The sequence below is a fragment of the Oryctolagus cuniculus genome, chromosome 11 (assembly GCF_051225735.1).
Source record: "Oryctolagus cuniculus isolate XC-2025 breed Fujian yellow rabbit chromosome 11, ASM5122573v1, whole genome shotgun sequence".
In the NCBI taxonomy this organism is placed as follows: domain Eukaryota; kingdom Metazoa; phylum Chordata; class Mammalia; order Lagomorpha; family Leporidae; genus Oryctolagus; species Oryctolagus cuniculus.
In genome coordinates this window covers 110,833,665-110,860,310 of record NC_142877.1, presented here as the reverse complement: position 1 = coordinate 110,860,310, position 26,646 = coordinate 110,833,665, and the positions used below count along the sequence as shown (strand labels likewise).

At 52.0% G+C, this 26,646-nt stretch overlaps 1 protein-coding gene across 5 annotated transcripts in view; it reads left to right on the top strand.

Moving 5' to 3' along the window:
* The window catches only part of SYN3 (synapsin III), a 457,275-nt gene that overhangs the window by 95,186 nt on the left and 335,443 nt on the right, over window positions 1-26,646 (top strand). For all 5 annotated transcript variants that reach the window (XM_089306859.1, XM_008257067.4, XM_017341626.4 and 2 more), the window contains 1 exon segment: window positions 3,835-3,926. In XM_089306859.1, coding sequence (XP_089162985.1) covers window positions 3,835-3,926 — 92 coding nt within the window.

Genomic DNA, 26,646 nt, shown 5'->3' with positions numbered 1-26,646 from the left:
CTTTGCTTTCTCTGCCTCTTAATTCTTCTGTGTGATCTGACCACTTAAGTCTCTAGATCGTGATGGGACTGAACTTCTGAAGCACTGGGTGTAACAACTAGGTCATTAACGCTGTTTACTAACCTGGACTCATTACCAGCGAGCTTTCGCTTTGCCACAGCATAATGAGGTTATTAATTAAGGCAAGAGACAGAAGTACTCTGGGTTTGCTTAAATGCCACCTGGGGAGACGCCTAGGGCTTTGGTCATGATTTTTGTGAAATGCCTCCAAGGGGCTATGTTTAAATTCCTGTGAAATGGGTCCTTGCCTTTCTCTTTAAATTTGTTGTTGTAACGCCGGCGCCGTGGCTCAATAGGCTAATCCTCCACCTTGCGGCGCTGGCACACCGGGTTCTAGTCCCGGTCGGGGCGCCGGATTCTGTCCCGGTTGCCCCTCTTCCAGGCCAGCTCTCTGCTATGGCCAGGGAGTGCAGTGGAGGATGGCCCAGGTGCTTGGGCCCTGCACCCCATGGGAGACCAGGAAAAGCACTTGGATCCTGGCTCCTGCCATCGGATCAGCACGGTGCGCCGGCTGCAGCGGCGGCCATTGGAGGGTGAACCAACAGCAAAAGGAAGACCTTTCTCTCTCTGTCTCTCTCTCACTGTCCACTCTGCCTGTCAAAAAAAAAAAAAAATTTGTTGTTGTGGACTCCTAGAACTCCCAGTTGCAGAATCCACCCAATGCCTTGTTCATCTGAGCTGCAGAGGCAGCACAGGCTCTGGAACCCCACCGCCCGGGGTTCGAATCCTGGTCCTGGCTCAGCTGCCTGCTGTGTGACACCGTGCACATTATCTGGGCTCTCACTTTGCCTTAGTTCCCCCTCTGAACAAGTGGGAAGATTTTGTAAATTCACACATGTGGATTCACATGCTTGGGCTTTATATGCGAGAGTGGTTATGCTCATTCATTAAATCCAAGGGCATCTGCTGTGTGGGGCACGGTTTGGTGCCCTGCACTTTCGATGATGGTGTGGTTGATTGACTTGTCACCCCTTAAACCCATATATTGGGATCCTAAACCCTACTACCTTCGAGTGTCACCTAACTGGAGACAGGGGCATTAAAATGTAATCAGGTAAACCGTTATCAGGGACTGGCATTGTGGCACAGCCGGAGAAGCCACCGCTTACAACACCAGTGTCCAATATTAGAGCGCAGGTTTGAGTCCCGGCTGCCCTGCTTCTGATCCAGCTCCCTGCTAATGTTCCCCAGAAGGCAGCAGATAAGGGTCCAAGTCCTTGGATCTCTGCTGCCCATGTGGGAAACCTGGATCGAGTTCCAGGCTCCTGGCTTTGGCCTGGACCAATCTGGACCATTGTGGCCATTTGGGGAGTGAACCAGCACACAGAAGATCAATCAGTCTCTCTCACTCTCACTCTCACTCTCACTCTCACTCTCACTCTCACTCTCACTCTCACTCTCACTCTCACTCTCACTCTCACTCTCACTCTCTCACTCTCACTCTCACTCTCACTCTCATCTTTCCTCACTGTCACTCTGCCTTTCAAAGAAACAAATCAATAAGTCTTAAAAAAAAAAAAAAAAAAGGTGAGCAGGTTTAAGTGAGGTCATTAAACTGAGAGTGGCCTGTGTGCTGGCGCCTTTGGCGAGTATGGAGACATGAATGGAAGGCAGACAGCGGCCCAGACACGGGGAGGAGAAAGACAGTCGTCTGCAGGCCAGGGAAGAGGCCTGGGACGGCTCCTCCCTGCCCCTCCCAGCACCTTGCCTTTGGCCTTCTGCCTTCCAGAACTGCAGAGAATAAACTTGCGCAGTGATGGAAACCAGGACGGACAGCTCTGCTGTGGAATGTTCACCCTGGGGTGGGGGGCAGGGTGGTCATGAGCTGGTAGGAGGGATCTATTCTGCAGAAGTCTGGTTGCCAGCAACAGAAAGTCACTGAAGCTTGCTTAGCCAAATGGGAGCACGAAGATGAACTCAGAAAATCTGAAGGTAGGACTGCAGACTGGCAAATACGCCTCAAGAGGATTCCCCATCCCTTGCCCGGCCCCTTCCTTCCTCCTTCTCCAGCCTGGTTTTCTGTGCTTTCCCAGTGCACGGAGCAGAGAGCTTGGTGTTCAAACAGCATCCAGGTTTGTGCATTACAGATAACAACCTCCTAAACAGAAACTTCATGAGTGCCCGGCGGTCGGGTCAGATGCCTACCTCGATGGCTGTGACCACAAAGGCAGCATGTCGGTGCCCAAACGTGGTGATTCTACAAAAACCATGTGGATGGGGTAAGGGAGGATGGGTCGCTAACGTGAGGAGGGCTCTGGAAGCAGAGATCAGTCACCACGGAGCTGTGGTCCATACTACTGCACAGCGCAAAGCTGGAGAAATCCAATGTCATGGTGAACAGCATTTCCCGTCTTACAGCCATGGAGCTGCTTCTGTCTGCAAGGAGACAGAAAGTGGTAGTGGTCAAAATGTGGGTCTATCAGTGTCACGCAGTTTCAATTCACTCTTGCCTTCTATTCTTAAACATTTTTAAAGATTTATTTTATTTACTTGAAAGGCATAAAGGTAAGAATATTTTCCATTCATTCACTCCCCAGTGGCTGCAATGGCCAGAGCTGGACCAGACCAAAGCCAGGAGCCTGGAACTCCTTCTGGGTCTTCCACATGGGTATCAGAGGCCCAGGTACTGGGGCCATTCTCCTCTGCTGCTTTCCCAGGCACATTAGTAGGAGTTGGATCAGAAGTGGAGCGCGGAGACTTGAACCCATGCCAGAGTCATAAGCAGTGGCTTTACCCACTGCACCACATGCTGGCTCTGGTGTGTTTCTTTAAATTTTTTAAAAAGATTGAACGATTTACTTGAAGAGTAACAGGGAGGGAAGGAGGGGTGGTGGGAGAGAAAGAGAAATATCTTCCATTTACTACTTCACTCCCCAGAGAGAGAGAGGACTATTTCCATTCACTGATTAAGTCCCCAAATGCCTGTAACTAGGACTGGGCCAGGCCAAAGCCCATCATCCCCTGTCTCCCAGCACAGTAGCAGAAAGCCAGATCGAAAGTATGGAGTTGTAGGAACCAGGCACTCCGGTACAGAGCAGCAGCTTAGCCCACAGCGCCACAATGCCCACCCCAATTTTGCCTTTGATTAGTTGCATATTTGTGGGCATCACCATGCCTGTCTGTGCCTCACTTTACTGTCGCTCCCCCTCTTCATGGAGGAACGACACTAAACCCTGCCTAGGTTTCCTATCAGAGTCACGGCACCATTATGTCGCTCCCCCTCTTCGTGGAGGAACGACACAGGACCCTGCGCTGTTCTTTTGTCTGCTCGGCCCTTCCCAGGTTTGCTGCTGGTTCTTCCCGGGTTGGCTACCGTCCTTCCACCTCCGTGGAAGCTCAGATGTTCCCTTAGATGTTCCCCTAGATGTTCCTGGTGCATGGTGTCTCTCTCCTCCTTTATAGTCCTCTTCCACCAATCCGAACTCTGCTACCCACACGCCAAGTATGCTGCTCTTCTCCAATCAGGAGCAGGTCCTGCTGTTTATTGCTTGAACTGGAGGCAGCTGTGTAGAAGCTGTTTCCTCCTCTCCCAGCACCATATTGTGGGAGAGCAGATGCATAGAATAAGTCTTAATTCCAGTAACTTAGTCTAGTCCGAGTTGCTCCCCACACTTCACCTTTCAAAAAAGGGGTGGAAATTGCATCACCACTTTTATGATTGATATGAGGGTAAATGTGTGTTTGGCACCTGTGGATACCCAGTGGGTGTGAGCCGGGCTTAGTACCATAAGTGTCTGATTGGTACTGATCCTGTTTGGGTTTGCTTTCTCCCAGGCTGAATTCTCCGAGTTGAACCTGGCTGCCTATGTGACCGGGGGCTGTGTGGTGGACATGCAGGTCATCAGAAACGGGACCAAGGTTGTGAGGTAAGCAGGACTGGACTGCAGAAACCCTACTGGCAGGTGCCTGGGATGTGTCTCAGAGCCCGCCCCCTCCCTACTGCCGCCAGCCCAACTCCTACACCACGTGGACTTCCCTGTGCAGGGTGGCTGCTGCCTCAGAGTTCCAGGTGTTGTTGTTAGAGAAACGGCCAGTGGCATAAATCGGAGGGGGAAGCAGCTGTGTTGTCCTGGAGTGAGCCCTGGGCTTGGAGAGAAAACTTCTGGGTTCCGTTTCTGGCCTGGTGGCTGTATCCTGTTGTATTATTTAGTCTCTGTTGTCTTCTGTTTCTCAAGAGATTTGCAACACTGAAGTCAGAGGCTGCAGAAATTTCTATGAACGCATGTATGTGAGTGCATGTTATCCATTCTAAAGAGCTGGACAAATGTCAAGTTCGATTAGAAGGATCTCAACCCCACAATAAGGCAGACTCAACGCCAGAGAATCTCCTTCCAGTACATCCAACATAAAAACACTGGATAAAAAAAAAGATTTCTGAACGATCTGTGTGTGATGTATGCTGATGGGGGGGGGGGGATTCTGCAGAGGTGAGCAATGACAAAGTGTAAACCTGCAGTGGATAGAGGATGTGTAAAATCCATTTCTACTATGTTGAATACCCAGGAGTGATAGCATCCTAGGTCTGAGAAGGTATGGACAGGGTATAGGGTTCAGATTTTAGAAAGCAGGGGAAGCTTTGAGGAAGGGGTACCATTTGTTCTGACTCTTATTGAATGTGGGCATCCTCAGGATGGGGGAGGGAACGAGAGAGGGAGACAGCCTTTGCAAGCGAAGAAAGGCCCCCAAGTGGAGCATGTTTTGGAAATTATGACGATTCAGCTCATTCATCATTTATTGAATGCCTACTGTGTGCCAAGAAGAACATGACATGGCTTCCTCTTCCTAGAAATGGTGGGCTGGGTTATTTGGACCAACTCTCCCTACCCATGAAAAACAGCTTAAAAGCTAGCTTTAAATAATTGTAATTAAGAAAATGTGGCATGACCGTAGGAACTGCCAGGAAGAGAATGATGGGAAAGTGGAAAGTCAGAGAGTTAAATGTATCCTGAGAGTATTTGCCAAGTCAGCCAGGTTTGAAATATTTTCGGTAGTATAGTGGGGCAAAGGAGAGAGACATGAACACCCAGAGGCAGCTGGAGTGAGGAATGTGATGGTCGATCCTCCCTACAATAAGCCGAGAGCCTGGAAGACCACAGTTTCAAGAGAGCATGAGTTGCACGTGATGGTAGCTTACATTGCAGTCTGAGTAACCTAGGCCTTCTATGGCAGACATGAAGATGACGCAGGGTAGGCCCTTAATCCAGCATGGCTGGTGTCCTTATAAGAAGAGAGAGGTTGGGACACAGGGACCTGGGGACAAAGCCATGTGGTGATTGGAGGTAGAAGTTGGAGTGACACATCCATAAACCAAGGAACGCCAAGGGTTTCTGGCAGTCACGAAAAGCAAGGCCGTCCGTGTCCAGGTGGAGCATGTTCTCCCTCAGATCCTGCTTAGGAAGCCACTGCCAGCACCTTGACTGTGGACTTGGAGCCTCCGGCCCCGTGGGAGGACACATTTCTGCTGTTCAAAGCCACCGCCGTGTTTGTCCCACTTCATTCCAGAATCCCAGAAAACACAGACAGCTGTGCTTCTGTGCGTCTAGATCTCCCGGAAATCCTGTCACAATGCAGATTCTTATCACTGAGGTCTCCGGGTAGGGCCTGAGGTCCTGACTTCACCGTGGGCCCCCAGGTGAAGCCGATGCTTCTGGTCCTGTGGAGTCCATTGGAGAAGCAAGGTTATGGACGAGCTCTCTGCTGCTGCTGCTGCTGCTGGTGATGGTGATGGTGCTAGCAGGCCACGCTCTGAGTGGCTGGGGCTGTGAAGACAGTGTCGTTATGGCCAAAGACCTGGGTTCCCAGGACCCTTCAGGCTGTTGAGATTTATCCTGTCCCATGGCCAAGGTGGTACCAGCAGTCTCGGCCAGGCAGCTGGGTTTTGTACACTTGTTACAGGATTCCAGACCTTAGAGAATGTGCACACACACAAATATTCTCTATCTCTCTCTCTCAGTGAACCAATCTTCTGCTGCCCTCAGACATCAGAGCCCTGGTTTTCAGAGACCCATGAGCCTGAACATCTGAACGTGGGTTCTTGCACCCCCCCAACTCCAGGACTCCCACTAGCAGTGCCATTGGCTCTCAGCCTTCAGCTGTGGGCTGAGAATTGCACCATTGGGTCTCCTAGTTCTAAGGCCTTTGAACTTGGACTCAATTACAATGCTAGCTTTTGTGGTTCTCCAACTAGAAAATAGTGTATCGTGGGACTTAGCCTCCGTCATCCCGTGTCTCCTTTTGTATGCGTCTGTTGGCTCTGATGCTCTGAGAACTCTGGTTGATACAGGTAGCCAGGATGAGTGGAGAGCAGACCACTGCTGCTTTTGTCCAGCCTCCATTCCTTCTGCTCTGGAAAACAGCACCCAGATTTGACCACTGGATGACCCCTCCCCAACATGTAGTCCGTGTGATGTGCACAGCCAAAGGCACAAGGCCAGCCTTGGCCAATTGGAATATCACATTGGGGCTCAAGCCAGGCCAGTGAGAATCCATTGTGAGTCTTGCTGGGACTCCTGGATGAGAGGCACATTGGTGCTTGTGGGGGGGACGCATGAAGCTGTTCAGGGGGCCCTCTCTCTCCTTCAGAGCATGATCTGCCAAGAATGAAGCCAAGGCTTAGGGGAGCACAGCCAAGAGAGAGAACAATGACCTGCTGATGTTATTCAAAGCTCTGGATCCAGTCTCATCCCCAGGCTGGAGCCAAAAAAAATCCCTTTTTGTTTAAGCCAGCTTGAATTGCACACACAAAATTCATGAATTTTTATTTATTTAACAAACACCTTTATTGCATTTCCTATGTGCTAGGCACTGTTCCAAGCAATTAACATAGATTAACTCATTTCATCTTTTCGACAGCCCTGTAGGGGGTGCACTATTATAATCTCAGATCCAAAGATAAGGAGACTGAAACACCAACGGGCTGGGTAATAGAATCCAGGTCTCTAGCCAGTAAGTGGCAAAGCCAGGATTCCAGCCCAGGGAACTTGGCTCCAGAGCCTGGGTGTGCACCAGTCAGAGCTGCCTCACTGTGAGTGGTACCCAAGAGTACAACTCAAGTGTGGGAGGGAACTGAGCATCTCAGCTTCAGCTGGAAAGTGAAGAAAAGCCAACCACCCCTTCCTGCTGATGGCTCCTTTCACCCTGTGTCTGCACAAAGTGCTTTATGGGAAGCAGGATCTTGGCTAATCTATTACTACTCAGCTAATACTACCACTACTGATACAGATCCACAAGATGGTCTAACAACACAGAGGGGCAGGAGAGACTGGTGGTGAGAGCACAGCCTCTGGGGCAGATGGCCAGGGACGAGTAAGTGTCCCAGAGCTGCCACAGTGAGAGCAGCTGTGTGATCACGGAAAGTGACTCTCCAGAGTAATGTTACAGTACTACTGTAGTATTAATAACAGTCCTACTACTACTACTTGATAATCACAATAGTGCTACTGATCATCATAATGCTACTGATAGTAATAATTCTGCTACTAATGTTAACAATACTCATCATCACAATATTACTTGTAGTAATAACACTACCAATTATCACAGTACTACTGATAAAAACAATACTGCCACTGCTGATGATTACAATACTACTACTGATAATCACAGCACTGCTCCCATTGATCATTACAATACTCCTACTATTGATCACAGTACTCCCACTATAGATAATCACAATACTACTGATAGCAGTAGTAGTACTGAGCATCAGAATACTACTACTGCTGATAATAACAATACTCTCACTACTGATCACCACAATACTACTACTGATAGTAATAAAGATGATAGCATTACTGTTCATAACAATACTGCTGATCACCACAGTATTGCTCATAGTAATAGTAGTACTGATCATCATAATACTACTACTGCTAGTGACAATATTGCCACTACCAATGATCACAATACTACTAATCATCACAATACTGTTCCCATTGATCATTACAATACTCCTACAATAGTCCTGTACTGATGTAATATTCCTATACAATACTCCTACTGCTGATAATCATAATACTACTGATAATAGTAGTACTACTGATGACAATACTACTACTGATAGTAATAATGCTACTAGTGTTAATAGCAGTGGGTGGGTACTAATGAGAGTAATAACACTGCACAGTACTACTGAGAGTAATAATACTAATACTACTTTTAAAAACAATATCACTTCAGAGGGCCGTTGTGAGGATTACACAAGTCGCTATATGTGCAAATCTTTGAACAGGGCCTGCGGCCAGGGTAATTGCCAAATTAGGTGTTGATAGTTACAGAAGAAGCAGCTGAGGACACCAGCTGAGTCACATATGGGGTGATGAACTGGTTTGCCCCAAATCACACTTTGAGAGAGGGGCAGTGTTGGATTTGAAGCCAGCTCTGGATTCTGTGAGTTCCCACGTGTCTTTAAGTTCTTGTGTCTCCCCTCTGCCCAGCACACGGCATCAGGTCCTGTGGCACTCAGGCCAGGCTGAATGGACAGGAACAGCAGGCACAGATTTCTGCAGGTGCTGGGCATAGCCAGAGCTCACCCAGGGTACAGGAGAGGTGTGTTCTTCTCCCTTGGAAACCTGAGAAGCTGCTTCTCTGTGCATCCTTCCTTGATTTCTTTTTTTTTTTAATATTGATTTATTTATTTGAAAGTCAGAGTTAGTGAGAGAAGGAGAGGCAGAGAGAGAAAGAGGTCTTCTATCTACTGGTTCACTCCCCAATGGCTGGAGCTGTGCCAGTCAGAAGCCAGGAGCTTCTTCCAGGTCTCCCACATGGGTGCAGGGGCCCAAGGACTTGGGCCATCTTCTACTGCTTTCCCAGGCCATAGCAGAGAGCTGGATCAGAAGTAGAGCAGCTGGGACTCAAATTGGTGCCCATACGGGATGCCGGCATTGTAGGCAGTGGCTTTACCTGCCACGTCACAGCACTGGGCCCTCCTTTCTTTATTTCTAAGATGTGATTGTGAGTTTGCATAGTCTTTGTAAGGGTTACAGGAGATGTGTTTGTTCCTTCATCACACAAATATTTATTAAGTGCTGTGTTCCAGGAGCCTTGCTAACTATTAGGATTGTCTGAGACAGGGTGCACACAAGAGACAGAAGCCGCCCCCAAATGTTCTAAATAAGGACTTTGATGCAAGAGCCATTTACTGAGAGGTGTGCACAGCTACGAGACCATGAGACATTCAGAATCCAACCAGGGCAGGAAGCCAGTGTCACCCCCAGGGAGGAAGTGACAGAAGGGGCAACAGAACTACAGGCTGAACATCCTTAATCTGAAAATCCAGAATGATCCAGATCCTGAAACTTTCTGAGTGCTGACATGGCACCAGGAAACTTTGTTCCATGCCTGAAGTTTCTAAAAATACTGTATGAGAGCGCCTGCAAGCTGCATGTGTAAGATGTATGCAGAACAGGAACGAATTTCACATTGGGACTTGGCTTCCATTCCCGAGATGGCTCCTTATGGACAAGCAAGTATTCCAAAGTCCAAAATCCGAAGCCCTTCTGGTCCCAGGCATTTCAGGAAAGGGGGTTCAGCCTGAGCAGGGAGCACTCTTCTGAGGCTCTTGTTGGGGAAGGGACTCAGCCTCCTCCACAACCAGGACGCACCAGCAGGGTGGACACAGGAGAAGCCACCACCCTCTGTCCCCCTGCCCTCCAGTCTCCTGCTGGGCCTGACTCTGGCCAAGCCAAGTGCAGAGCGGTCAGCAGGAGAACCGGGTGGATGCTGTGCACAGTGATCAGCCTCCTGGGACCCCGGGCAGGGCAGAGGGGCACGAGACAGAGGGAGGAACTCCTAGCGGGGGTCATCAGTGAACGGACAGACCCAGTGCCCTCGTGAGGCCAGGCTCTAGCAGTGCTCCGTGAATGGCCAGGCATCGCACACAAGCTGGTTACGGCCTCAGCATTTGCAGCAATTAAATCCAATTAAATCCTGCCCTGCGCCTAGGCCAGGACTGGGGAGCGGGAAATTGCCAGCCAACTCCAAGTGCTCCAGCGCAAACCAGAGGGCCAGGTTCTCTGGAAGCTGCACATTCTGTTTAGAAAGCAGAGCGGGGGCCGACCCAGGCCATGTGAACATTCACGCTTCATGGATGGCCGTGGCCCTTCTGGGCGCTCATTCAAGCCTGGCTCCCCCACGGAGAGGTTTAAAAAAAAAAAAAAAGTGGGGGGGGGGGTGCAGCCATGGCCACAGGGACAGATGGGATTGGAGAAACAGGACAGGAGAAACCAGGAATGAAAAACACCCAGGGAGGCAGCCGTTAATGAGGCCCCAATCTAATTATGCCAGCCCTGCTCTCAGTGTGCAGCATTAGGCAACGCTAAATTACAGGCACCCGTTCAAACCACAGTGCCTGATAATGTGCATCCGCTCATTAGAAGGTCAGGCGTCAGACGGGGTCGGGGAGAGGGAGCCAGAATGCGTTAGGAAAACCCAGGACCTTGGGAAAAGGCATCAAAGTCTCTCCAACCCTTCCACCCCCACATCCCCCGAATCTGCCCCAGGCTTGCTGTCTGCAGGGAGAGGGAGGTGCCGGGGCTTGTCCCAGAAAGGGGGATCCTTTGTAAAATCTTAGGGTTCTAGAGTTGGAAGAGCCCCTTAGGATTTTCCATGTGCCTCCATTTTTCAGATGGGTAAACTGTGGCCTGAGGGGCAGCTTGTCCCAATCCTCCCAGCACATTTAGCTCCTGAGCCAGAATGGGCCCTGTCTGTCTTGGGAATTCTCAAACAACTCCTCGAAAAACATCTTTATAATCAGATTCCTTTGCTCTTTATTGCATATGTAATTCCCTCCGTTTCGTGGGCTTCTTTGAAACTGAGCTAATCATTCATTCCCCAAGGCCTTGGCCTCCTTGGTTCGCTTTTGAGAGGCAGAGAGAGAAACAAAGACAGACCCTGCATCTGCTGGTTCACTCCCCAAATGCTGGCCACGGCCAAGGCTGAGTTGGGCTGAAGCCAGGGGCCGGGACCTCAATTCTGGGCCTCCCGCATGGGTGGCAGGAACCCAACTGCGTGAGTTCCCACCGCTGCCTCCCGGGGTCTGCGTTAGCAGGAGGCCGGAGTCAGGAGCAGGAGCTGGGGATTGAGCCCAGAGACTGCAGTATGGCCCGTGGGCGTCTTTGCTGGTTTCAGTCCCCAGGCCCGTGATCCAGCCCGACCAGCAAGCTCACGTGACCCAGAGCGCAGGCCCCACCCTCTCTTCTAGGCACTCAGGTGTGTGTGCAGGAGCGTGCCTGTTGGCTCTCCGGAAGGTTTCCGTGCCCCGCGAGGGAGCTGCTTCCTACTCTCCGCCCCCCCCACCCCACCTTTTGTTTATGTAAAGATTTATTTGAGAGTCAGAGTTACACAGAGAGAGGAGAGGCAGAGAAAGAGAGAGGTCTTCCATCTGATGGTTTACTCCCCAATTGGCTGCAATGGCCGGAACTGCACCGATCCATAGCCAGGAGCCAGGAGCTTCTTCCGGGTCTCCCACATGGGTGCAGGGGCCCAAGGACTTGGGCCATCTTCTACTGCTATCCAGGCCATAGCAGAGAGCTGGATCAGAAGTGGAGCAGCCGGGACTAGAACCGGTGCCCATATGGGATGCCAGCACTTCAGGCCAGGGCATTAACCCGCTGCGCCACAGCACCGACCCCATCTTTTTTTGGTTCTCTAAATATTCGCCAGGCACAGAGGATCCAGTGGTAGACAGAGCAGACGGGAGCCCCCGCGGAGCTGCTAGGCACGTGGGAGAAAACTGTGAAGAAGTAAGCATGTCGGTGTTCTCGTGGGAAGTCAGAAGTGGGTGAAGCAGAGGAGACAGAGAGCAGCTGTCCTTGAGGGGGTGAGCAGGGAGGGCCTCCCAGAGGAGGTGACTTTAAGAAGACGGGGAAGTAGACTGAGCAGACTACCGCATGTATCTGCTGAGGCAGGAGCTTCCCCTCTTCCAACCCTCTTGACATTGGGTAGGCACGTGCAGAGCTTGGGTGTTGGCAAAGAAGAAAGGCGGAGACTTTGTGGGCTTGGCAGGTTTCACAGGCCATTGAGGTTAGGCTTCCTTCTCTGTATCCTGCTCTGAAGTCCAGTGCAGTGCCCTTCCTCCAGGCTCCCAAAGCACCCAGGTCCTGCCCAAGTATGCAGTGTGGTGTCATAGCCCAGAGTCCCCCTGCAGAGGCAGAGCGGCTGGCCTGGGTGGGCCCCGGCTCTGCCTTCCCCAAGCTGCAGGGGTGTGGCTAAGTCACTTTGCTCCATCTTCCTAGCTCTTGGCTTGTGGGGACGCACACATGTTGTCCTTACTTGGGGGCTGTGATGTGAATGGGTCAGGTGGAGAAGTGTTTGGTGCATAACCTTGGTGCTTGCTAGACCGCCTTCCTGAAACACGCCTGCACATCTGAGCACTCTAACCCCTCCACTTCCTTTCAGGTTTCTGCTCAAATGTCCCCTCCTGGGCAGGCAAGTGGCTCAGCAGCTAGGACACCGCTTGAGATGGCCACATCCGACATCAGAGAACCTGGCTGCACTCCTGGTTCCAGTGGGAGGCGGCAGGTGATGGCTCAGGGCCTTGGGGCCCTGCACCCACTTGGGAGACCCAGATGGAGTTCCAGGCTCCTGGCTTCAGCCTGGCCCAGTCCAGGCTGTCTTGGACATTTGGGAAGTGAAACTGTGTGGGAGATCTCTCTCCATCTTGCTGTCTGTCTGCCTTTCAGATAAATAAAAAATGGAAAAAATTATTTTAAGATTTATTTATTTATTTGAGAGTCAGAGTTACACAGAGTCAGAGAGAGAGAGAAAGAGAGAGAGAGGTCTTCCATCCGTTGGTTCACTCCCCAGACGGCCACAACAGCCAGAGCTGCACCGATCCAAAGCCAGGAGCCAGGAGCTCCTTCAAGATCTCCTACATGGGTGCAGGGGGCCAAGGACTTGGGCCATTTTCAACTGCTTTCCCAGGCCATAGCAAAGAGCTGGATCAGAAGCGGAGCAGCTGGGACTCGAACCCGTGCCCATATGGGATGCTGGTGCTGCAGGTGGCGGCTTTACCCACTATGCCACAGCGCCAGCCCCTAAATAATGGAAATTTAAAAACCAAATGTTCTCTCCTTGGATATACCTTCCCAGTCCATATCATTCCTATCTCTAGACCCAATAATGAATTTTTTTCCTGTACGTGTTTGTCACCACCTGAGGATTAATGGGGAGATAGACTAGGGCTGGCATTGTGGGGCAGCAGGTTAAGACCCTGCCTACAGTGCCGGCATCCCTTACTGGAGTGCCACTTCCAGTCCTGGCTGCTGCACCTCCAACCCAGATCCCTGCTGATGCACCTGGGAAAGCAGCAGAGGATGCCCCAAGTGCCTGTGCCCCTGTACCCACGTGGGAGACCTGGATGGAGTCCTGGCAACCTCCTGGCCAGGACTTGACTGTTGGGACTATTTGGGGAGTGAACCAACAGGTGAAAGAGCTCCCTCTCTTTGTCTCTCCGGCTCTAACTCTTGCCTTCCAGATACATAAATAAATTCTTAAACAAAAATAGGTAGATATGTTGGTAAATTCTTATATACAGAGGTTACACCAATATATACAATAGAATAACATGTTTTACTATAGATACAATAATAGTATGGATGCCTCACAGATGTAGTATAGATTATATAGGACGAGCTGCTGGGTAATTTATTTTACTGGACAGAAGGTCCGTGGGGACAGGAAGTTGATTGTGTCCCCACTGTATTCCCCCAGTGCCACTGCCCATCTGCATCCCAACACCTGCATGTGCAGTGGATGCAGCTATGCACCAGCCTTTCCCCACAGCTGTGTGTTCCTGCTGCCTTCCCTGCCCTGGTCTCATTCAGGAGGCCAACTGTTCTTTGCTTCTCCGCCTCTCGCCCTGGCCTGAGCCTTCCTTGCGGCTCAAGTTAAGGACTGTTTTTCTGAATCGTCGCCCCAGCACCTGGCACGGTGCCCACATCTCTGCCGAAGGCATTCATGACTGTTCGCATGAATTAGAATCCCACAGCTTTGCAAAGTGAAAAAAGCTCAGTGCCCAGAGGGCTCCTCGGGTTCAGGCACCAGATGCCCTGGCGGCACGGGGCCCGTGGCCTTCTGTCCCCAGGAGGGGCGGGGACAGGGTCTGGAGGCCAGGCACGTCGGGCCGTGCAGGGGCCTGGCAGGGCAGCCCGAGAGGGGGATGACCCCGCTGAGTGTCTTCGCCCAGGGCCTCTGCCTGGACCACGGCAGGATCCCTGGGGACTGGCAGAGGTGGGGCGTGGGAACGGGAGGAAAGCAGCAGAAGAAAGAGACAGTGTGAGCCTGTAAAGAAATGCCAGGCTCTGCTGCCCATGCATCGGAGCCAACAGTCGGGCCGCCAGGTCTGCCAACTCCCCTGGGAGAAGGACTGCGGGTTGGAGGAAGGAAACAGCGTGGCTCCTGATTCCCAGAATCTCAGAAATCGGGGATGGGAAAGACCTGCTGACCCTGTACCCTTTCCCACATGTTCCAGCCCTGCCCTGGGCTGGCTCCACCATCCCCCACCGGGACCCACGCCTGCCCTGACACAGGCCACGAGGCTGGAAGTTGATCCAGCGACCATTTTGCCCTTTTGGCTCTGGCCTCCTGACCTCTTGTCATTCACAAGCCATCACCTTTTACTAACAGGCTGCTGGCCACCTGGAGCTTCTCAATGGCAGGTGACCACGGTCCCTTTGCGAAGAAACCAAGAGACCTTTTGCTGAGGTCGCACGGCTCACAGGTGGAGGTGTGGGGCTCCAGCTCTGATGGGACCCCCAGCGGCCATGCTGTTCCTCGACCTGGATGGTGTGACTTGAGGCTGTGGAGACACCAGTGCCGGTGCCAGGCCGTGCCTTCCAGACCCCTGGCCTCCTGATCCGGGAAATGGAACGAGAGCGTCTCCGAGGGGACAAAGCGAGGAAGCCTTGACATCGCTAATGCCCGCAGCATAGCGAATGTTCCTCCAAATGTTCTCCCCATCCCCAGCTCACCCTCACACCCCCAGCTGCTCCTGTACACCCTTCCTGCTTCCTGGAATGAGCCTCGTGGGGAGGGAGGGAAAGAGAGACTTTCTAGGGCCCCCACAGCATGCAGGCAAAACCATGCAGTTGGAAGAGCCCCTGGAGGGGGGGGGGGTGATCCAATTAAGTTCCCTCAACTGGACCCCCTTGTCATTTAAACACATCCCTCTGCTTCCCCTAGGCATGTTGACCCGCTGCTGCTGTGACTTTAAACTGCCCCGTGACGTGAATCATTTAGGAACTCCCTGTCCTACTTAGGAAAATGCAGATGCTTAGGCCCCATTCTCAGTCTAATTCCTGGGTGGGACACAGGAGTCTGTCCACTGTCAGGCTCTGTCTAAATAATTCCAGTGTCAGGAGGCCAGGGACCCACTGTCAAACCGTGTCCCAGCAAGCCCAGAAGAGAAGTAGCAGGCAGGCAATGAGAACATAGCATGATGCACTAGGTTATTTGGCTCACGTAGTCGTAAAAGAAACATGGCAATGGTAGCAATGCTAGCATACCAAGAAGAAAGAACTGTGCTCACCTGGAGAAGTTGAAGTTTCCAAGTCTGGCTTGGGGCCAGCACCGTGGCACAGCAGCTTAAGCTGCAGCCTGTGAGGCTGGCAGCCCATGTAGGCGCTGGTTCTAGTCCCAGCTGTTCTGCTTCTGATCCAGCTCCCTGCTAATGCTCCTGGGAAAGCAGTGGAAGATAGCACAAGTCCTTGAGCCTAGGAGGGAGACCCAGATGGAGTTTTTGGATCCTTGCTTCAGCCTGGCGTGGCCCCAGCTGTTGTAGCCATTTGGGGAATGAACAGCAGATGAAAGATCACTCTCTGTCTCTTCCTCTCCCTCTGAACTCTGCTTTTCAAATAAGTTAATTAATCTTAAAAAAAAATAATAAAGTCTGGCCCAGCCATCTCCTGCTGCAGCTTTAGACCAATGATGCTGTCCTGACTGAGCCTGTTTCCTTGTTTGTAAATTGGAGGTGGTGATTCCGACTTCACAGGCGAGTTCATAGACTCAAAAGAGGTGCCATGCATGAGTGCACTTGACAATCAGAAAAAGACGTAGAAACATCAGGTGTTCACAAAGATGAACAGGTTTTTAAAAACATTTTTCTGGGACATTTCTTCAGTTTGCTACTAGTTTTGTTCCATTCAGCCTAGTTTCTTGCATTCTGGAATATGCCCCTTTACCGATGTAGTGTTGATCCTCATGGTCTCCAGAGAGCAGACCAGGCAAGTAGCCTCAGACAGTCTTTCCTTGAAAGAGGTGACATCAGAAGGGAACCATACATCCCTGGGAAGAGTTGGGGTCTCCAGACCCCCGAGTTTCTCCTGTGGATGGTGATACGTCTGATTCTCCACCCCCACACCTGCTGTAGGTCACGTTGCCCCTCCCTCTCACCTGGAGTTCAGCAGTGGCCCCCTGCCTGGCCTCCTGGCTTCTGCCACTGTCCTGTGTCTCAGTTTTCAGTTGCTGTGTAACAGACTACCCCAAATCTTTGTGAGGTACACCCATAGCCCTCTTATTTGCTTTCGCCCTGGGGGGTCAGGGATTTGGACAGGGCTTGGCTGGGCGGTTCTTCTGCTCTAGGCTGCGTTGCCCAGACTGACCCACTTGGCTGTGTTCTGCTTTTGGTCTGGCTGGGCTGGAAGGGCCACACAGATTGCATGCTCAGTCTGGTGCTCAGTGCTCCCCCACGAGGTCTGTCTGTCTGTCTTCCTCATAGCCAGGTGATCGGAGTTGGTTTCTAGGAGGGCAAGGAACAGGAGGGCCAAAAGCTGCAGGTATCTCAAGGGCCATGTCAGAGCTGTTTAGCCTCACTTCTTCCACATCCTAGGGGGCAGAGATGGGTGTGGGGGAAACAGACTGAAGGAGACCCCCCCTCTCAGTACAAGGAGCAGCAAAGAATTTGAGGACACGAGGACCCACCAGATCCCCCTTGGGTTCATTTTGCTCAGAGCAGCTGGAGCGATTCTCCGGAAACAGATCAGATCCCAAAGACATGTCTAATGCACGCCAAGGGTTCCCCATCCTTCTTTGTGTGGGACTCCCAGCCCTCACCGTGGTCTGTGGGACACTGTCTAGGCTGCTGCTGCCTCACAGCCTCCGAGGAGCCCTGTTCCTTGCTGCTCCACTCCCTCCTCTGATGTCCTGTCCAGAATGACCTCCCACGTGGACCTCTGTCCCCTGCCACTGTACTTATTAAGCACCCTCACAACTGCTGTGTTTATCTAGATGTTCTTTGCCTGTCTCTGCCACCAGGATACACTCTCTCTGAAGGCGGGAATCCTGTCCTGTTCACAGATCACGCCATTCTTACTGCCAAGGATGAGTGGCGAATTCTTTTACTGCTTATTTTTTAAAATCTCTGTGCATTTGAGAGCACCTGCCGCACTGGGAGTCCCTGCTGGCTGGCAGAGGTCAGGTTGCTTTTGTTGTCTTGACACCAGCTAGGGGGCTCTCTGCAGGGTGCTTTATAACTGTTGGTTGAGTGCTTGGTCTGAGTCCTACCTACCCCAGTGTTTCTGCTAGGGTCCGCCTCTGCCGTTGTTTGTTCTGTTCTGTGGGTGTGGACGTGTATCCTGCCGTGGGCTCACCATTGCCATACAGAGCAGTCTCCCTGCCCAAGTCTCCTGTGCTCCACTCACTCATCCCCCCCCCCGCCCCCGCCCCAGGCAGCCACTGATCTCTTAGCTAACTGCGTAGCTTTGCTTTCCCAGGATGCCCCGTCATTGGAATCATCTGGTGTCTAATCTTTTCAGAATGACATATAATTTTTAAAAGCTTGATTTATTTCAAAGACAAAGATACAGAGGGAGAGGGAGAGACAGAGGTCTTCCGTCCGCTGGTTCGTTCCCTAAATGGTTGCAATGACCGGAGCTGGGCCAGGCCAAAACCAGGAGCCAGGAGCTTCATCCGGATCTCCCACGTGTGGGCAGGGGCCCAAGCACTTGAGCCTTCTGCTGCTGCTTTCCCAGGCGCATTAGCAGGGAGCTGGATCAGAAGTGGAGCAGCCGGGACACATACCGGCACCCATATGGATGCCGGCGCTGCGGGCGGCAGCTTTTCCTGCTTCGCCACAGTGCCAGCTCCATGTGATGACTGGGAAGCCTCTGGTTTGGTTGTGTTACTGCTGCAGCTTCTGGGGGCCTTCCTCGTGGCCGGCGTGCCCTCCCCATCCAGCTCTGGGCTTGTTCTCTCTGCTGCAGCCACAGCGACTTTTTCTCCCTTCTCTCCCGCTCCAGGCCCCCAGCTCTGTCCGCAGCTCAGGCGTGAGTTCTGACGCCCCCACCACACAGCCTGCTTTCCCTTACGGCTGCAGCGGGTGTCTGGGCCTCTGTGGGTGATGGGGCACGGGGGCTTTCTGGGTGGGTGGGCTGGCGACTGGTCAGGGCCTGGGGGAGCTTGATGCCACTTTAGGACTCTGCAGCAGCAGCCCGGCTGTTGGGCATCCACAGCGTTTGTTCACCACATGATGGTTTGGCTCCGGTTCAGCTCCCCGGGGAGAGCCGTGCGGCCATCTTTTATTACCGCCCTTGGTGCTGAGACAAAGAAATATAAAGAGATAAAGTGTGCGGCTGGCGTTTGCTTCCTGATGGCATAGCCTCCTCCACCCCACTGGCTCCCTCTCCCGGCCCCCCCTCACCCCATACATCAAGGCAAGGCTGAGACCATTCTTTGTCTCCCATCCAAATTCCTTCTCTCCCTGGGCTTCTCACACCAAATGCGGAGACAGAAGAAGAATAAAGGTGGTCATGTAAGGTTGTGCAGCTTGTGCACTGCTCAAAGGCCTAGGGTGGCCTCCAAGTCGGGCTGAAAAGCAGTCTGTGCTCTGCTCACCTGTGCTGTAGCCTCGCCCGCCTCTGTCCGTTTTCTGGGCTGCACAAAGATGTCTTAGTTCAGTGGGAGAGGCTGGAGGATGTGGCTGGGATAAAAGAACGTCAGGTAGCCCCGGGCTCTGGCTACCTAAGATGCCCAGACCCCTGTCCCTGCTGCCTCATCAGTCTCCTAAGCTGTAATCACCCCGGCCGTCCTTAGCCGCCCTTCCGTCTGGGCTGGGAGCTCCTCAAGCAAGTTCCTGCAGCCAGGGCCTGACCTCTCAGGTCATGGGCAGTGCCGTTGAGGCCAAGTGCGAAGACCGCAGGTGGCCATGCAGCTGACCAGGCCCTTTCCCCTGTCACTGACTGGCTGTGTGACCCAGGGGCACTCCCTTTGCCTCTCTGAGCCTCAGCTCACCCAGCTATGAAAAAGATGCTTCTAAAGGTGAGGTGTAAAACTGGCCGACATCCGTCGCCTGCCCTGCGGCTGCCCTGCTCTAAGGACGTTGGTGGGGTGAACTCCTTTCGCTCTCTGATTTCCAGGGGAAGGATGTGAGGCCCAGAGAAGTGAATTGACTCGCCCCGGGTCACAACGCTGCTGATCGCTGAGGCTGGGTACGGGTCAGGGCTCTGTATGAACTCAAACATAAGGACCCGGAGTAAGGAGATGGTGCCCAGCGAACAGCAGCCAGTGCTGTCAGCAGCGGCTCCAGCCGCTGGACCCAAGGCTGCCCCCCCTGGAGAGGGTCCACCGACCCTCCTCCTGTCATGTGGTCCCCACACTCCGGTCCACAGAGGCACCGCCTGGTCTTCTTCTGGTTGTTGGGGGGTGGCTGTCGAGTGTGCAGGAGTCCAGCCTCCCTCCTCCACCCCCACCCACCATACCAGATCCGCTTTGATCTGTTTACATATTAAAATGCCACATAAAAAGCTGTCTGAAAAGGAGCTCCTAGCCTCTCTCCACCCTTTAGTTTTTAAATAAATGTGCACAGAGAGGGCAAGCAGCTTGCTCAAAGACACACAGCAAGTGAGCAGGCAGAGCTGTTTCCTCATTCTTAGGGTGCAGGCTTTCTGCTAAGCCTCCTGCGAAGTCTCGTTTTTCTTTTCTTTTCTTTTTTTTTTCCCTCTCAAGCAGCAACCCACAGCCTGTGTTTTCCAAGCATTCCCAGAGCCCTTCCTTCCAATGTGGGTTTTCCTGGTCTCTCAGCATACCGCCTGTGGCTGCACCTGCCCAGGGTGCACCTCCCCCTGCCACTGTGAGCAGTTGCTGCCAGGTGCCCCCAGTCCCAGGCCCCGCTCTGTCTCAAAACGGCCGTGAGGCCAGCGCCGCCGAGCTCCGGGGGAAGGCTGACAGGTTCAGGGTGTTAATGGGATATATTTGAGAAATACTAAACCAACAGGGTTTGGACATTCCAGCCGGCAGCCAGGCACAGAGCCAGGCAGATTTCAGCCAAGGGGAGCGAGTAGATATAGAAGCGGAATGAGAGTGGCTTTAAAAGCGGGCTGAAGACATTGTTTATTCGAGACCCTGGGAGCGCAGAGATAAAGCGTGCATGGCGGATTCTGGGTCTTTGCAAGGCTGGCTCCTCTCCCCTGTCCTCATAAAGAGTTGCAGCTGTCCTCTGAGGCCTACCACGTGCTGGCCACTTTTGCGTGGCTCCTTCTCCTGTGGTAACCTGCATTGCACAGGTTGAAGGGAGGTTCAGAAAGGCCGGACCTGCCCAGGTAGGGTCCACCTGCCGCAGCTCACTCATGCAGTGAGCGCCTTCCCTGGCCTGGGGAAGCGTGCTGAACCCTGGGAAATCAGGAGGCTTCGCACCCACCAGGAGACCAGCGTGGGGTGGAGCAGAAAAGTCCCAGTCTTCAGAGACACCTGGGTTCAGGTGCCACCTCTGCTCCCGTGTCACGGTGGGCGTGGCTTCCTTCCCCGAGCCTCAGCGGGATTATCTCTGCGGCTAAGAACAGGGCTCAGCAAACTCTCTGTGCAGGGCCATATGGCAAATACTTAGAGCTTTGCAGCCGTGTGTTCTCTGTCACCACTATGGAGCTCTGTCGTTGTGCCGTGAAATAGACACGCATGATCCACATGCAGATATGAGTGGGTGTGGTTGTGTCCCGATCACACCGCGTTTACACTCATAGGTGGAGGGGGGCGGCTTGGGTTCAGGGCCCAGCTCTGCCCCCTACTGGCTGTGTGGACGCATTGGAAAACCTCTCTAGTTCACTTTGACCATTTGTAAAAATGGGGGCGGGGTGTGTGAGCGATCTCCTGATAGGGAGATGGAAAAGAATGCACTAATACTTACAACACTTCAGAGAACAGTGTCTGGTACCCCGTCATTGCCGGCCTCTGTAACTCTGAGTTACATGTGGAACAGTCATGGTAGCGAGGCCTGCCTTTTCTGGTAAGGCTTAGTGGGGACCTGATGAGGTTATTCATGTAGGCGCCATGAGGGCATGAATTAGCGAGCACTGTGTTCTGATGATGTTCTCCTCTAATAAAACTGTACCTACGAAAGCAGGTGGCCAGTCCACAGCCACAGCTCGCTGATCTGATGTCTCAAAATACTGCACTACAATGTTAATTTCCTGGTCATTTTTTTGGGGGGGGCACTCTCGCCCACTTTAAATTTGGTGCCTGCCCAAGCCGCGGCTCACTAGGCTAATCCTCAATCTAGCGGCACTGGCACACCAGGTTCTAGTCCCGGTCGGGGCGCCGTATTCTGTCCCGGTTGCCCCTCTTCCAGGCCAGCTCTCTGCTGTGGCCAGGGAGTGCAGTGGAGGATGACCCAAGTGCTTGGGCCCTGCACCCAATGGGAGACCAGGATAAGTACCTGGCTCCTGCCATCGGATCAGCGTGGTGCGCTGGCCGCAGCGTGCCGGCCGCGGCGGCCATTGGAGGGTGAACCAACAGCAAAGGAAGACCTTTCTGTCTCTCTCTCTCATTGTCCACTCTGCCTGTCAAAAAAAAAAAAAATTGGTGCCTGAGGTCAGTGCTTCGCTCAACTCCTACCCTGCCAGAGCTGGGAGCGGTCCCTGGCACAGAGTAGGCGTTCGGTTGGTGTTTGTTGAATGCATGAAAACACCTGGGACCCGGGTCTAACACAGGGCAGGTCTTCGAGACACAGGACCTCCCACCGTGTGAGCCACAGTGGTGTAGAACTTGAGCTTGGGAGTCAGATCTCTTGGGTCCATATTGCAGTCCAGCCACTTGCTGTATGACTTTTTACTTTTTTTGTGCATATTTATTTATTTGAAAGGCAGAGTTACATAGCAAGGGGAGAGACAGAGAGAGAAGGAGATGCTCCATCCACTGGTTCACTCCCCAAATGGCCCCAACAGCCAGACTTGGACCAGGTCAAAGCCAGGAGCCAGGAACTCCACTCAGGTTTCCCACGAGGGTGCAGGGGCTCAAGAACTCGGGCTATCCTCTGCTGCTCTCCCAGGCCATTAGCGAGGAGCTGGATCAGAAGTGGAGCAGCCGGTACTTGAACCAGTGCTCATTGGGATGCTGGCGCTGCAGGTGGCGGCTTAACCTGCTCTGCCACAGCGCCAGCCCCTGTGACTCTCCTCCATTTCCTGGCCTCTCTGTGTTGCCACTGTCTCATAGGTGACGGTGGGAAGCGTGTGCCTGCCTCGTAGAGAGGCTGTGAGGATGTTGAAAGCTTTGATGTGTCTTGAGCGCTTGGAAGTGCGTGGCCCACGCAGTGAGCCCTCGCCCAATCGCGTTGCCTTTATGATGCACCACTGGGCACCGTGGCAGAAAGGAGGAAGACTGGGCAGAAGCCCTTCAGAGAAGGGGGATGCTGCCCTTCAACCTTGGTCAGCGTCAGCAGGGTCCACGGAGCTTGTCTAAAACACAGGTTCCCCGGGGGATTGAGTTCGTTCTGTGTGGGGCCCCAGAATCCCCTCTTTGAACACGCTCCCGGAAAGTGGTGCCGGGGGTCCCAGGAGCTCACGCTGAGAAACCCCAGACCCTTGGTTTCCAGGGACAGGCCTTCAGCTTCCTGAGAGCAAGCAGATCAGCTCCTTCCTGCCTGGGTCCTCGGAGGGGCTCTGCTTTACTGTCGGCGGCTCCCGGGCCCTTCCTGAGAGCCTTGCAGCTGTGCAAACCTCCGGCCCCCGTGTCTCGGGGCTTAGGGTAATGGGGGCTCCACTCACCATACTGACCCTGCTGCACCTGCTCGGTGAACGGGGGACTTCTCTGCCAGCTGAGGTCTCCTGGGGAGACCCTGCTCTGTGGTCCTTGACCGTCACAGGGCAGCAAGCCCTTAAAGAGAGAGGCCAGCTGCTCTCCTTCTAGGGCTGGGGAAGTGAGGGCGGCTGCAGGCTTGGGCCAGAGCCACCTAGCCAGGAGGAGGAGGCGGGAAGGAAGGCAGACAGGGCCCGGCAGCTACAGGCTACTCTGAACCTGTGGCGCTGGGACTTATCAGCTGTGTGGGAGCCGTGTGCCTCTTGGACGCCTCTTCTTTAAACAGGAAGACTCGTGCCCCACCACTGAGCGCCCGCGAGAGTTAAATGCATTACGAAGACAGGTATTATTATGTGTGCCCACTGGCGTCCAGCACACAGCACGTGCCCGGAGCGTCCCTGTGTCTGGAGATGCAGGGATTTGAGGTGGGTGAGGGATGGAGGACGAGGGAGGTTTCTTCTCTCTGCCCCACTGCGCCCTCCTCTCTGGTCCTCCCAAGTAGACTGTAGGCACAGTGAGGTCGCAGGCTGGAGTCATCGTCCACATCACTCTGTCACTCATGACGCTTGTGGAAAACAACCCAGGAACTCCACCCCCAGAATCCTTACCCGCATCCCTCTTTCCTTTGTGATGGAATAGCACAGAAACGGGTCTGACTCACAGACTATTGCTGTCCCCGTGAGCTGATAGCAAAGGAGAGCTGGCGAGAAGCACCAAGCGCACCCAGCTCTACCCTGCGGTTTCAAAGACGAGAACACGGAAGCTCGGAGAGGAAGTGGCTTGTCCTCAGGCTCCTCGTCCAAACCGCAGAAGGCAGAAAATGGTGATGATTTTCACAGTTCCAGGAACTGTATATAACTTGCATTCTGATAGATGGACAGGAAAGAAGTTAATTCATTGCATACAAGAGAGCCCTTGGACACTGGGGCTTTATCTTCTCCCAACACTAATTGGAAAGGGCTGGGCTAATGGAGCCCGAGCTCGCTCTGCCGTCTGAACGCTCCCCAGTGTGGATGAGAACACGGCCAGTGGTTAGTGGAGGGGAAGGAAGAGGCTGTCCCCTTACTTGTTCAAGTGCCTATGAAATCCTAAGATCCTACATGCATACGGGACCCTTTCTGCTTGTTTGGAAGAGGGTAGGCGAAAAGGGGGTCTCATATGTACAAGCAGAGGCTTCTGAAACCCAAGTTCTGTTTCTGCCCTGTGTATTATGCTAGCGATTATGGGATGTTTTCCTACCACAAGAGATGGCTGAGGCTCATTCGGGAGCTCAGATGTTATCTTGCAGACGGTCCACGGCGTCAGCTGCTCAGGAGTCCACGCAGGCCCCGTCACGCCTACATCTGCAGAATCATCTGCAGAATGTCTACACCTGCTAACTGGCAGAGCTAGAGCACAGGACTGCTTCGGAGAATTTTCTTTTTTTTAATTTTTATTTATTTTTTATTTAGTAAATATAAATTTCCAAAGTACAGTTTATGGATTACAATGGCTCCCCCCCCCCATAATTTCCCTCCCACTCGCACCCCTCCCATCTCCCGCTCCCTCTCCCATTCCATTCACATCAAGATTCATTTTCAATTATCTTTATATACAGAAGATCACTTCAGTATATATTAAGTAAAGATTTCATCAGTTTGCACCCACACAGAAACACAAAGTGTAAAATACTGTTTCAGTACTAGTTATAGCATTACTTCACATTGGACAACACACAGATCCCACAGGAGAAGTAAGTACACAGTGACTCCTGTTGTTGACTTAACAATTTGATACACTTGTTTATGGCGTCAGTAATCTCCCTAGGCTCTAGTCATGAGTTGCCAAGGCTATGGAAGCCTTTTGGGTTCGCCAACTTTGATCTTATTCTGACAGGGTCATAGTCAAAGTGGAAGTTCTCTCCTCCCTTCAGAGAAAGGTACCTCCTTCTTTGATGGCCCCATTCTTTCCACTGGGATCTCACTCACAGAGATCTTTCATTTAGGTTTTTTTTTTTTTTTCCCCCAGAGTGTCTTGGCTTTGCATACCTAAAATACTCTCACGGGCTCTTCAGCCAGATCCGAATGCCTTAAGGGCTGATTCTGAGGCCAGAGTGCTGTATAGGACATCTGCCATTCTATGAGTCTGCTGTGTATTCCACTTCCCATGATGGATCGTTCTCTCCCTTTTTGATTCTATCAGTTAGTATTAGCAGACACTAGTCTTGTTTGTGTGATCCCTTTGACTCTTAGACCTATCAGTGTGATCAATTGTGAACTGAAATTGATCACTTGGACTAGTGAGATGGCATTGGTACATGCCATCTTGATGGGATTGTATTGGAATCCCCTGGCACGTTTCTAACTCCACCATTTGGGGAAAGTCTGATTGAGCATGTCCCAAATTGTACATCTCCTCCCTCTCTTATTTCCACTCTTATATTTAACAGGGATCACTTTTCAGTTAAAATTTAAACACCTAAGAATAATTGTGTGTTAATTACAGCGTTCAACCAATAGTACTAGAAGAAAACAAAACAAAATACTAAAATGGATAGAGTATTACATTGTACATCAACAGTCAGGACAAGAGCTGATCAAGTCACTGTTTCTCAGTGTCTATTTCACTTCAACAGGTTTCCCCTTTGGTGCTCAGTTGTCTCCAATCAGGGAGAACATATGATATTTGTCCCTTTGGGACTGGCTTAATTCGCTCAGCATAATGTTTTCCAGATTCCTCCATCTTGTTGCAAATGACCAGATTTCATTGTTTTTGACTACTGTATAGTATTCTATAGAGTACATGTCCCATAATTTCTTTATCCAGTCTACTGTTGATGGGCATTTGGGTTGGTTCCAGGTCTTAGCTATTGTGAATTGAGCTGCAATAAACATTAAGGTGCAAACAGCTTTTTTGTTTGCCAATTTAATTTCCTTTGGGTAAATTCCAAGGAGTGGGATGGCTAGGTTGTATGGTAGGGTTATATTCAGGTTTCTGAGGAATCTCCAGACTGACTTCCATAGTGGCTTGACCAGTTTGCATTCCCACCAACAGTGGGCTAGTGTCCCTTTTTGCCCACATCCTCTCCAGCATCTATTGTTGGTAGATTTCTGAAAGTGAGCCATTCCGACCGGGGTGAAGTGAAACCTCATTGTGGTTTTGATTTGCATTTCTCTGATTGCTAGAGATCTTGAACATTTTTTCATGTGTCTGTTGGCCATTTTTTGCAAACTACGCAACAGATAAAGGGTTGATAACCAGAATCTACGAAGAAATCAAGAAACTCCACAACATCAAAACAAACAACCCACTTAAGAGATGGACCAAGGACCCAATAGACATTTTTCAAAAGAGGAAATTCAAATGGGAGAATTTTCCTGAGCCAAGTCTGGGAGAACCCTACAGCATTATCGTCCACGTTCCATTCATTCCATTGGCCAGAACAAAGTCACATGGCTGCACCCAACCACAAGGGCTGCTGGGAAATGTAGTCCAACTGGTACCCAGGCAAGAAAGGAAACATATTTGGCCCATAAGTATCTAGTCTCTGGCATGCTTTGTAACTTTGAATCGGCCTCTTGTATTACTGGTAGACTTGTGCAGGGGATC